This window comes from Nannospalax galili, unplaced genomic scaffold, assembly GCF_000622305.1.
Source record: "Nannospalax galili isolate Female #2095 unplaced genomic scaffold, S.galili_v1.0 scaffold2893, whole genome shotgun sequence".
Taxonomy (NCBI): Eukaryota; Metazoa; Chordata; class Mammalia; order Rodentia; family Spalacidae; genus Nannospalax; species Nannospalax galili.
Window position 1 is genome coordinate 34167 of NW_008332965.1, and position 13831 is coordinate 47997.

Genomic DNA, 13831 nt, shown 5'->3' on the forward strand with positions numbered 1-13831 from the left:
TGTGTGTGTGTGTGTGTGTGTGTATTTCATACAGAACATCTCAATCTTAATCATCTTTATATCCCCATCCCCAATTTTCTTTTCTTAATTTACCTACTTGCTTAAAATTTTAAAAGTATAATATAAAAATAGTTCATTTAGTTTATAACTTTGTTTTTTAAATTATTCTCAAGGGGTGTGCAGAATCAATACCTCAAATGTATTTTATTATTTTTATTTTATATGTGTATGTATTGCCTAGTGCGCTTGTGTCATGCAATGCCTCGGAGGTCAGAAGAGGGCATCAGATTTCCTCTGGAACTGCAGTTAAGGATGATTCCTAGTCGTCATGTGGGTGCTGGGACTCAAATCCCAGTCCTCTGCAAGAGCAGTCAGTGCTCTTAGCCGCTGAGCCATCTCTCCAACACCTCTTTTTGGTTTTTTTGAGACAGAGTCTTCTTGTAGCCCCAGCAGGCCTGGCACTTACTGTATAGACCAGGCTGGCCTTGAACTCACAGAGATCTGCCTGCTGCTGCCTCCCAAGTGCTGGGATTAAAGGCATGTGCCACCACACACAGCTGACATTAAATAATCTTTATGGCTATAGTGTTCTATGATTTATGTTTTGCTAAGTATTCCACACAAGGTCTATAAAGGGTTCATAAATGTGTTATTTTAATGCATAGAGAAAATTGAGACCAGAAGAGATTAATGTTCCTATTAAATCACATACCAGGTGAATTCATCTGTCTATATGATACCATAATGTAATAGACTACTATGTATTGATTTGTTTCTCTTATGTTAAAAACAAGTCACTCATTAATGTAATCCTTAATATTTTGATTTTTGTCATAGGTCAATTTAAATCATATATGTTATTGTAAACTGTGGTGTGATTTCAAAGAGAGCAAAACAGTTAGAAATGTCCTTTAAGGGCTGGAGAGCTGGCTCGGTGGTCAAGGGCACATAGTGCTCTTCCAGAGGACCCAAGTTCAATACCCAGCCATGATGTTGCAGCTCTCAATCCCCTGTAACTCCAGCTCCTGGAGGCTTCGATGGCTCCGACTTCCGAGGGTTCCTGCATTCCCATACACAAACACATACATGTACATATAGCTGAAATTTTTTTAATAAATCCCTAAAAATTAAAAAAAATGTTCTGTAAAGTTTCACAGAAAGTCGGTATAGCTGTGTTAAGGTCGCACTTAGCTAAACTGTGCACATGTTGCTCTGTTGCTTTCTGTAACTTAACACCCAGTGAGGTAGTAAAGACTGTGGTGGGGTTTTGGTGATGTTTTCTTACTTTACAGATGAGGAGCTGAACTGAAAAAAGATTAGACTTAGCAGCTAGTGCAGAGTGGAAGCAGGACTTACCCAGTCCTCTGCCTGGAGTAGATGCGGTTCACCTGGCTCACTTGTCTCCAGGGTGGCGTGCTGACTACACTCCGCATGCCTTCAGATTTTTTCTTTTCTTTTTTTTTTTTTCCTTTGGTCTTTTTGAGGCAGGGTCTCCCTGTAGCCCCAGCTGGCCTGGAATTCACAGAGTTCTTTTTGCCTCTGCGACCGAGTGCTGGGATTAAAGGCATGCACCAGCATGCCTGACTATTGCTTTCAGATACTTTTTTAAGAGCCTAATACTTATTTCCTTTTCTGTGACACTGAATGTTTTCTTTCTTACACCATTTGTTTTGTGCCCAGAACTAACACGCTGCTGGAAAAGGTTGCTGCTGCGGTAGAGCAGTCCGCATTCTATAGTGCCCTATGGGGCAGTCTCCTCACCAGTCCTGCTGTCCGTTTACCTGGAATCACCTATGTCCTTGCTCATCTGAACAGGAAGCTTTCAATGGAAGATCAGCTTTACATAATTGGCAGTGACATCGAGCTCATGGTAGGTCTCAGTGCATGGCGGTCATGTCCCAAGAATTTTTCTAGAGGCAGGCACTCTTCCTGGTGGATGCTGAGTGAGTACCACGCCATGGGCAGCCTTCCTGTTTTCATGGAGCTTATAATTTTCCACCAAAGAAAACCGACAAGAAACATAATCAGTAATTACTGATTTTAAATGCCTTAAAGGGTTAATCTTTACATGAAAATGTGTTATGATTTTTGCTTGTTATCTTTTATTCAGGCATATTAATGATTTTATTATTCCCTTCTTGTTTACTGACCAGACCGCTGTTATCATAGCTACATTTGTTATGTCCCAGAGTGGATCTTCTCTTCAATCATAGTTTTCTTTATAAGCAAGATGAATTTTAGACAAAGCAATATAGGCAAATTCTGTAAGAGGCTTGTGAGAGATGCGGTAATACCAAGGCAAGCAGTGAAAGAGAAATAATCACACTGACCATTTACATTTTTCTTTTTAATTTCAAGATTGAGAGCAGATGGAAATCTTTATAGAATCCTGTAGTCCTAAAATGAGCAGGGAATTAAAAACGAACTTTTATTGTCCATTTTCAAAATGTTTATAAAAAATTTAATGTTTACTTTTTTCCCATATAATATTATGACTGCTGGTTTGTGTAGAATTTTGGTTACATTTATTCAAGTATGATTTGTATTCACTAAAGTTAGGCCATCCTACATATACACTTGTATGAATTTTTACATGCAGTCATAACCACTACTACAAAGATTAAGAAAATTACATCACCCAATTTAAAGTGCCCCTAAATTTCCCATTTCTCCCTTAATAATACCATTCTCCTATGGTCCTACCTCTCCTGAGTGCCTTCTTTCCCTTTATCCTCAAGGTTCCTTGTATAACACTCTCTCCCCCTCCCCTTAAAATAACCCCATTTTTATTCATATCTCCCTTATTAACACCTGTTTCCTACTGTTCTTCTCCTTCTGATTCTTCTTCTTCTCCTTTATCTCCCTGGTTCCTTTTCACTATCCTGGTTCCTGTAGTTATGTCTGGTTACATACTCACCTATAAGGATCCGGTGCTAGGATCCACATATGAGGGAGAACATGCGTCGTTTTTTTTTCTGAGTCTGTGTTACTTCAGTTAGTATGTATCCCATCTAAGTTAAGTATGAATGAAGCTGTCATAAGCATTTGACATAACTGTCAAATAACATATATAACAAACATAACATAAAAATAACTGTCATCAACACTTAATAGGCATGTGACTTGTATCCCATCTAAGTTAAGTATGAATGAAGCTGTCATAAGCATTTGACATAACTGTCAAATAACATATATAACAAACATAACATAAAAATAACTGTCATCAACACTTAATAGGCATGTGACTTGTATCCCATCTAAGTTAAGTATGAATGGAGCTGTCATAAACATTTGCACACAGATGCTGTGTAGACATCCCAGGGTATGGGGTGAAAAGTCATTAGAACTAACACTTCAGATTTGTTTTTAAGCGCTCTTTGATTATCATAAGTATACTTTTCTTAGAGAAAATGAAAAATTGTGACATTTCCATGACAAACATTTCACAGCATGTTTTAAAGGCTCTCTTATTTCAGGTAGAAGCAGTAAGTACTTCCGTGAAGGACTCAAGTGTACTTGTACAGAGGAGCACCCTGGACCTCATACTCTTCTGCTTTCCATTCCATATGAGTTAGGTAAAGCATGGTGCTCATTGCCCGTAGAAGGCATTCTTTGAAAACCATAGATTTGTGATGTAGAGTTGTTTTGTGTTGGAATGTTTTCATTATAAATCAGTAAGTACATAGAAGACAAGTTCCTTTTTGATGACATTGAATTTATGAAAATTTTGAAGAACAACAATAAATGATTTGATAAGAATTCTGGTCATTGTAGCATATTATCAAACTATAAAAAGCAAGAAGTGCTCATTGCTAACTCTTGAGTCTTGAAACCCAGGCCTTCTACATAGGCAGCATATGTGTCTGGTGTGACCTTCTCATGCTTTGGTGACCCAGGATGCAAGCCAGAACCTTAGCAGAGCTCGTTGTCATTTGAGACCCAAATATTTAGTCACTGTGACATTTGCTAGTACTTTCCTTAAAGATAAGATCAATTGATTTGGCAAATCACTATCTCCTTAATTTAGAACATACACCTTTAGAATGATCAAATTAAATACCACAAGTAATAAGATACAGAGAATTTCTGCTTTGAGGAAATAAATTTATTTCTAAAAATGCATTAGCAGAAAAGACTGGTATTTCCCTAATTACTGTTAGCAGAGAACTATAGTGACTTTCCATTATGACTGGCTAATTTTTCTTTATCACTGCATTTATTCTCATTGCTTACGTTGTCACTAATTGGGACATAAAATATGTGCAGTTTCTGTCTTGAGACCCCCATTCTTAACCACAGGCCTTTTTACTGCCTTCTGACTTCACATTTTCTCCATTGGAACAATTCAGCATAGACTAAGCTTACCAAAGCTGTGTCATAGGAGTGGCCAAATAGACCACACGTAATTTTTTTTTTTCTTTTTAAAAACTTTTAAAAGAAAACGAAAGGTCAATGAAATGTCCAAAAACCTAAAACATATACTATATGGCATTAAAGAATGAAAGAATTTTACTGACCTTTGACCTTAAACTTTCTTCCTATCCCAACATTTAGTATCAATACTCCCTCCATTGATATGTTCCTGTATAGAATTGAAGGAATTAAGTCTTAAGCTTAAATAACAAGCGCTTAGTCAGTGATTCTGACTAAGCCCTCCTTGGCCTGTCCTATGCTGCCTTCTTTGTTCCTGCCAACAGACTCTGACTTTCTGGCTTGTTGTATGAAGACAGTGGCTGACTCTTTCATAGTTCTTTTAGAGCACACCTCACCTGGCTCTGCGGCTGTTTTAGTTCTAGTTCTTTCCCCCCTTACTGTGCAACATTATCAGGCTGCCTGAGCATATGGATCATAACATCTTCATCTTGGTTCCTCACTTTACCCTTTTCATGTTGTAAGTATTGCTTGTAACAACAGAGCCTTCCTATGCACTGTTATGCTGTGGCTGGGCAGTTACTACTTTTATTTCAGATAAAGCTGACCTGAATATCTGCTATTCAACTTTAGTTCAGATTATAGTAATTTTTTAATATATTACAAATGTATGGTAATGTCAGTAATAATTAAGAAATGATTTCTGGGGGCTGGAGAAATGGCTCAGCAGTTAAGAATACTTGCTGTTCTTCCAGAGGACCCAGGTTCAATTCCCAGCACCAACATGGTGGCTAACAACCATCTGTAATTCCAGTTCCGGGGATCCGACACCCTCTTCTGGTCTCTGCAGGCATTGTATGCACACAGTATACTTTCATACATGCAGGCAATATATTCATACACATAAAATAAAATTAATAAATAATAATTTTTTTTAAAAAAGAAATGACTTCTTAGCCAAGCACAGTAATATTGATGTTGCATGCCTGGAATTCCAGGATTAAGGAGCTTGAGGCGAGAGGATTGAAATTCAGTAGTGAGACCTTGTGTCCAAAGGAAGGAAGAAAAGAATATTTAGCTGGGTGTGTGGCTCAGTGGTAGATGCATAAGACCCTGAGTTCAATCCCTAGCATCAAAAATGTGACTTCTTGCCTTATTTATTTAATAGTTTTGAAAAAAATGTATCTATTGGACATGGTGTTTTGAAATACATAATACTTTGAAGAGTAGCTAAAGTAAGCTAATTCATATATTCACAGACTTAGCATTTTCTGCAGTGAGCACTCTTATTTTTAATTTTTAGTTTATGTGTGTGAGTGTATTGCCAGTGTGTATGTAAGTACATCTGTGTCATGCAGTGCCTACAGAGATCAGAAGAGGACATTGGATCCTCTGGAACTGGAGTTAGGACAGTTGTTAGCTGCCATGTGGGTGCTGGGAATCAAACCTGGGTCCTCTGCAAGAGCAACCAGTGCTTTTAACCACTGAGTCATCTCCAGCCCCAAAACTCTTAAAATCTACTTACTTTTAAAGTATTTTTATTATTTTTATTTTATGTGTTTCAGTGTATTGCCTGCATGAACGTAAGTGCGCTTGTGTTGTGCAATACCCACGGAGGTCAGAACAGGGCGTCAGATCTCCTGGAACTGGAGTAAGGATCGTTCTTAGCTGCCATGTGGATGCTGGGAACTGTACCCAGGTCCTCTGCAAGAGTAGCCCATGCTCTTAAACGCTGAGCCATCTCTCTAGCCCCAAAATCTACTTTTTTAACACTTTTCAGTACAGCATTGTTATTAACTGCGGTTACCATGTTGTACAGTATTCTGAACCTTGTTCTTCCTGAAACAGATTTTGTATCCTTTACCGTATCTTCCACTTCTTGTTTTCTTGAGTTTTTTCCTCAAATAAGATAGGAAGATCCTTGTGCTTCCTAAGATTTTATAACAGCATCTGTAAACTATGTATTTGATATTGAATAGACAGAGCAGTAGTTAACAAATGTTTTGATTGCATGATGCTATTATAAAAAATACAAAGAATCCTAAAAATATTTTCTTGATGTAAGTTAGAGTTATCCATCTTTGTTAAATTAAAGCTAACCCATTTTTAAATAGCCAGCTAATTTATCTCAAAAGATTAAGTTATCATGTTAGCATGAATAACATTTTATGAAAGTATCTTCCAACACAAAAAGAAATTATTAAGAAATAGTTTCATAATTTTTGTCAATCTTTTTAATAACTGACCTAAAAGCACAAAACTGAAAGCTCATACCTGCTGCTTTTTGGTTGAAATAAATGAAAAGCAAAAAAAAAACCCTACTCTCAACTTGATGTGTAATTGGAAAAGCAAGGAAAGAGTCTTTTAACATTTTTTCTTAATAATTACACAGTATTCTTTGATACTATACCAAAATTAGAGTTACAGTTTTAACAGTTAATTGCAGTATGCAATATAAACATGTCTCAATGAAAGTTTGTATTTCATTTCATTAAAATCTATTAGTTTTTCTTATACTTTTATTGGAACATTTACTCATATATGCTTCTGCAGCATCAAGTTTGGATATTTAGAAAATGCTAGTTTACTAAAGTATTCAGATTTTCCAAATACAGACCCATCTCTTTCCTTCTATACCAAGCAGTCACATTTGTTGCAGTTACCACTTACTGCATATAGTGTCCAGTCTATTGTGGCATGGCAGGCAGGGCAGCAGGAGGAGCTCAGTCCATGACAGTGGAAGCTTGCTGTAAGCAGCTGCACTTTCAAGGGTCAGCCACTACCTACCTACCTCTCCCAGTTGGGTTCCACTTCCTGAAGGCTCTACAGCCCCCCAAAGTAGGTACCTCCTGGGGAACAAACATTCAGAACATCATCCTGTGGAGGACATTGCAGATTCAACCATAACATTTTTAAAATTTCTTTACATGTATTTATTTTTCATATGTGTGCCACAGCACATGAAGTCAGAGGACAACTATGGCAGTCTTACTTTCACCTTCTACCTTTCATTGGGTTCCAGGAATCAAGCTCAGGTTGTCAGGCATGGCAGCAAGTGCCTTGACCCACTGAACCATTTAACCTGCCCCAAACCATAACATTCCGTCAGTAAAGAATTGGAGATTACTATAACGCTTCTGAGCATAGTATCTAGAAGCTGTCAGGCCAATGTATTTCAAAGCAGTATAAGCCCAACACAAATACAGGCCTTCCAAAATTCCAGTTTTCTCTTGAAATTGCCAATTTTATTGTTTGTAACAGTATTATTTCCTTTAAGTGATGCATCACTTTATTTGAGGAATGACTACTAAATGTCAAAATCTAAAATATCATACTTTGTTAGGCATAGCCCAAAACCTTTTTTAAAAAATGGCTAGTGTCTAATCTGGATGCGGTGCTTACATTTCCTTAATCACAGACCAGTGAGCCCTTCCTTTACTGCCTTCCTAATACAGAAAGGGGTTATCCACCAGAATAAGCAATAGCTGAGCATTTGGTAAAAATGTCATTCTGTAAGGAATCTGCTAGCTGAGTTCAGAACTCTAATGAACTCTGCTAACTCAAATGCTTTCCCTTGAGACAACCATCATACATAGGTATCATAAACACATTGCATGTAGTTACAATTTCATTCTACAAAATATTCAAAGTCGTGTACCCAAGGGTGAACCTTGAGTGACAAGTTTTTGCTGTTTCATTACTGACATTCTTTTAAAAGAACTGCGAAACTGCCTGGCCTTCCTCTTTCCCTCCCTTAGCTCCCTCATTCCTCTCTACCTCCTTCCCTCCCTCCATCTCTTCCCTTTACTGGGGATGGAATCTGGGGCCTCCTGCATGATTTTCTACCACTGAGCTGCACTGTCATCCTGTTTTTGTTTTCTCTTTTAAAATTGTACTCCAAGAACATGGTAGCAGAGCCACAAAGATTGTAAATACAGTGGATGCCGCTATTCAACTGCTTCTCATAGGAACAGGCCCGCTGTTTTGTTTGCTTGTTACGTGATTAGGGAAAATGTCAACACGTCAAAAGGAAAAGCAAATAGCATTTAGATGTTGTTATGAGTATGTGCCTTTTCCTTCATGTTATGAGTACGCATAGCTGGTTTTCACCTTTGGGCCTCTTGAGATGGTATTAGAGATCTCCCAGACACCTAGAGACCGCACCCTGAAATTTACATAGCTTATTGACAGTATCTGTGTTTAAAGAATGAGCATAATCTGCCACCTGTGGATGATCTGTGTTCTATTAACATCTCAGCTACTACTAATTGTGGAGGATGGCTCATTTCTGTATCAGGAAAACAGTATAGCAGCGATTTATTGGTTTATGATTAAGGAAAGTTCAGCCCCACATCTAGATGAGACACTAGCCAGACATTTTAATTTGCTACACTTTCAGGCCACACGAATGTAGGTTCCTTTTTATAGAGTGATTGTTAAATTAGTCAGTTTCCAGTATTTAACTCTGAGATTCCAAGTTTCTGTCCTTAAATGATTCCTTAGCAATATCTTTTAAATTTTAAAAGTGTGTACATGTGTACACACTTCCACACACATCAGAGGTCAGAGGACACCTTTTGGGAGTTACTTCTCTCCTTCCACTTAGGATGCCACAGATTGAACTCAGGTCGTCAGATTTGTACAATGAATGTTTTTACCCACTGAGCCCTCTTGTCCCCCTAGTGATATTCTTAATATTAACAACAAATTTATTAGCTACCTTTCATTAATTTAGACTTTGATTGAAATAACATCTTCAGTCATTTTAAAGATCAAATTAAAGCTATAGGAAAGGGACAAAAGTGAATTATTCCTCTTAACATGTGGGGGCAAAGCAAAAGAAAATGTTAAATCCATAGGTTGGAACAATACTCATTATTTTGTTTTCTATGGGGTATTTTCACATGTTTGAAATACTACGAGTTAAATTTTTAAGAAGCAGAAATAAGGTACTTGGACTTATGATAGTGACCCTCTAAAGAGTATAAAGTCCTTTGACATTGCTGTGAATATGAACAGTTAATGGCATATGATTTTCTGCTATCTTTAAAATACTTGTTTGTGTCATATTTTGCTGGTGACACACACTTCTATCCCAGCACTTGGGAGGTGGAGGCAGGCAGAAGAGCAAGTCACCCTCCTCTATCTCAACAAGTTTGAGGCCAGGCTTCCAGGTCTGTGAGACTGTCTCAAAAATAAATAAATTAAATAAATAAATAAATAAATAAATAAATAAATAAATAAAATTAAGTAAGTAATCAAATAAACAAACGACTCCCAAACTAAACAGTCATGTTACCTAATTTTCTTCCTGCATCCTAGTCTGTAAAGGAGGAATTATAATTCCTGTATTTGAAAGATTAGTTGAAGCAATGTTTTGTGAAAACACCTTTACACACCCCAATGTTCTGAGCATAATTCAAGACATTTGTTTTTAAAGAGTAAAAACAGACCTATACTTTTATATGTGCTTAAGTACAGTTAGCATTTATTTTTCAGGCTACTCGACCAGATATGATCAGGATCTTGTCAGCAGCCCTTCATGTAGTACTAAGGAGGGATATGTCCCTGAACCGAAGACTTTATGCATGGCTTCTTGGTAAGTATTTAATGTATATGCCCATAACTGACCAAAAAAAATTTTTAAAGGAAGGAGGGAAGGGGGAGGGTTGCCATGCATAAGTATCCTCAAATCATATGAAAAATACAATTTTTAAATGAAAAAAAAATTGTACATGATTTATAAATTACAAATTTGTATATTTGTAAATATAATGTGTAAATGAACAATGAAAAATACTAGGCTAGAGAGTTGGCTCAACAGTTGAGTGTTTGCTGTTCTTCCAAAGGATCCTAATTTGCCTGTAACTCCAACTACAGGGGATCCAATGCCCTCTTCTGGTCTCCATGGTCACCTGCACACTTGCGGCATATACACACATACACATTTTTAAAAAACTGATGAATGGTGAAATTTGTGACAAAATTTCAGAAACCTCTTAGTAGAAGAGGCTGTTGGACCTGTAAGGTCATGTCCACTTTACCAATACTTTTTTCTTACAAATTGCAATTATTATACTTAATGTTGATAAATATAAAAGGATAATTAGTAATCTAAATAATGACAAAATTCTGAAACTTTCAAGTCATCAAAGACATGAGTGCTAGTAAGTACTACTGTCTCAGTGTGACACAGTGTGAGGCACTGTGCTCATTCAGGCAGTAGAATGTAGTACACGTCCATCTTCCAGCATTTTATAAGTGTTTGGCCTAGGCTCACAAATTCTTACTAACTAGCGTAAAAGGACACAACGGAACTTAGATGTTCTAAATATTCAGTTATTTCACAGTACAACTGATAAGATTGTAGGTTAAAAAAAAAGAAAAAGAGACAAGGTAATTCTGGAAGAATACTGGTTACTTATCTATTGAATTGGTTTCCCTTTATTAAACTATCTGAAATGATCTCTCTTGCTGACATTGAATGGGCTACTGACTGGTAAGTGTTTAGTGCTGTTTTTGAGATATTTGCTGTTTGGTATTTAGTGAACAGCGGTTTTGAGGCTTCTGTTTTAATGATTTTGTGGTTTATTCCCATGGAGGTTTTGATAACAACGGCGCCATCATAGGACCCAGGAGCACGAGACACAGTAATCCTGAGGAACATGCTACTTACTACTTCACAACCTTTTCAAAAGAATTGCTCGTCCAGGTAACGGCTGCTTTTATTATTCTTCCCTTACTGTGGAAAAAGTCATGATCCTGCTTTAACTGAATTCATAGTTGAACAAGTAGAGACAAGACTCACAAACTTCCCAAGAATGACTATGACAAGCAAATGACTACAGTAAAGTCATAATAACTAGACTCCCATAGAAGACCAGGAACATATTGTTTCTTTGCTGTTTTCATGATTTTATTAGAATGTAGTAACAGCTACTCAACTGTCTGCCCAAAGAAAATTGAGCTATTTCTATAAATGGGCCAGGACCCAAATTTCCTATGAAGCCTCAAGAGAATTTGGGTCGTGGCAGGATTCTAACTGTAATGAGACTGAAACTAGAATAGAAATGGTAAAATGATCCATTTATTTCGTACTATATTTATTTTAGTTATATGTTAAGAAAATACATAATATCTCAAGCATTTTTCTTTCTTACTGTTTTTGAGAAAGGATCTTGCTGGGTCGCCCCAGTTGGTCTTGATTTATGATCTTCCTGCTTCAGCCTCAGTAGTGCTGGGATTACAGGTGTGCACCACCGTACCCAATTTAGAAGCATTTTATTTTATTTTAATATTTTATTTATTATTTTTATTTTATGTTTATGAATGTATTTCCTGCATTGTGTAAGTGCACCCATGTGATGAAATGCCCACAGAGTTCATAAGAAGGCATCAGATCCCCTGGAAATGGAGCTACAGATGGTTATTAACCACCATGTAGATGCTGGGACTCGAACCTGGGTCCTTTGCAAGTGCAGTTAGTGCTCTTAACCTCTGAGCCATCTCTTCAGCCACCAGAAGCATTTTAAATGAGGAAAATCATATACTGGAATTTGAAGACACTCGGAAGAAATTTCATAATAGATCCTGCAGTCATGAAATGGCATAGTTTGGATCTCATGATCTTAAATGAAACCTTTTCATCCTGAGGTCCAACAGTTGATTTTGGAATGTACTTTTCTTGACTTTCTTTGACTCTTCTACTTTTATTCTAAAGAAAATTTATGATCAAAGTTGATAATGTGCACTTATAGCTCCACCACTCAGGAGACTAAAACAGGAGGCTGGTGAGTTTGATGTCAACCTGAGCTACCTAATAATGAGTTTTACTTAGTCCAGTCTGTGTATATTGGGGGGAGGGGGTGTGAATTTCCATTTCGTACAGGTAATAGTTAGAAATACATTTTTCTTAATGAAAAATAGTATTAATATCTCTTTTCTAGGTAACTTGTTTGCTTTTCTTTTTTAAAGGCAATGGTGGGAATCTTACAAATGAATGGATTTGGAGAAGAGAGCACTCTAATGCAGGATCTGAAACCTTTTCGTATTTTAATCAGTTTACTGGACAAACCTGAGCTAGGTAATGTAATATACACTGCTGCCTCAAGACACAAGGTGACATGTGTGGTTCTATTGTTACAAACCTGAGCTAGGTAACATACACTGCTGTCCCAAGACACAAGGCAACGTGTGTGGTTCTATATTGTTACAAACCTGAGCTGGGTAACACACTGCTGCCCCAAGACACAAGGTGACATGTGGTTGTGTATTCTTTTCATGATAAAAATAAGACAATTAAATGAGAAAAATTACTGTATTTTGAAATGACTCTTGAATACAAAATTGCAGCAATTTTTTTACTGAAGATATAGGGATGCATCTAGCCTGTATATTAGGATCAGACCTCTATGCCTTGTGCTGTGTAGGCAGCAAAAGAAATTTTTTTACAGGATGTTATCTGAGCTCCTGTTAATCCCTATTGTTACTGAAATTGAAACATTTATAATCTATTAGAATTCAAGGACTGGAACAGAAATATGAATTATAGCTTTCCTTTTCACAATTTTATATAGTTTCTCTTCATTGTGTATTTGTTTTATATCAGAGCCACTAGAAAGTTAATTTTGATTGAGATACATTAGGAAAAAACAAAAATATATTGTAAAGTATGCAATTTTTAACATTATATACAGGTTTTTTAGCATGTATGCTGTAACTCACCTACTCTTAAAAGTGAAATTTTTTAAATATGAAAATAACAGGTTGTATCAATGTCTTGTATCAGGTTCATACTTTTGGTATTATATGATAGTAGATGGAGCAAAGGAAAGTTTTAGAGAGAAATGATAATGATTATGGCAGTAAAATGTATCTTTTTTTTTTTTCATACAATGTATTTTATTTTTTTTAATTGAGGTTCCAATGTTTAAAAAAGGATCTCCACTTCGTTGTCAAAACACACAGTTTCATACAGAAGGATTCATTCCAAGGCAATTGACATTGAGACATTTTCACATGCATTTCTAATTTCTATATACATGAGTATCGCTGATCACAGTCGCCCACCTTCTGAGCTCCTCGGCATCTGAGCGTGAATACAAACTCGTCAGATAGACAGCCTTCCTCTCCCACTAGAGGCTCCATACTCTGCCATCCCTGTCACTGTCCACTGTGCTGTCCGCACCCTCATCCATTCCCCCCTGTCTGCCCTTCTGGTAAATCTAGTCAGCCAGAGGTCCCTGTTCCAGGAGGATCAGCTGTTCCTCATCTACGGCAATCCATTGTCACTCTTCCTTTGGATAGAATTGGGGTCTGCTGTTCATTTTTCCTGTAGTATGTTGGGTTACTCTCTGGAAGAGCCTTTATCTATCCTGGCCAACAACTCGACTGAAGGTATCGCCTGTCTAGCTTCCAAGAGAAGCCAACAATGGTCGAGCAGGACCTTTGACTTATCTTC

At 37.1% G+C, this 13831-nt stretch overlaps 1 protein-coding gene and 1 pseudogene across 1 annotated transcript in view; both read left to right on the forward strand.

Annotated features, from left to right (window-relative positions):
• LOC108490566 overlaps positions 1–3616 on the forward strand; it is an 8251-nt pseudogene extending 4635 nt beyond the window's left edge.
• Positions 1679–13831, forward strand: part of LOC103729747 (protein dopey-1) — a 70002-nt gene continuing 57849 nt past the window's right edge. The window contains exons 1-5 of the mRNA XM_017796825.2: positions 1679–1870; positions 3477–3575; positions 9871–9970; positions 10974–11083; positions 12346–12454. Of these exons, the coding sequence (XP_017652314.1) occupies positions 9886–9970; positions 10974–11083; positions 12346–12454 (304 nt within the window). The 5' untranslated portion in view covers positions 1679–1870; positions 3477–3575; positions 9871–9885. The remainder of the gene's footprint in view (positions 1871–3476; positions 3576–9870; positions 9971–10973; positions 11084–12345; positions 12455–13831) is intronic.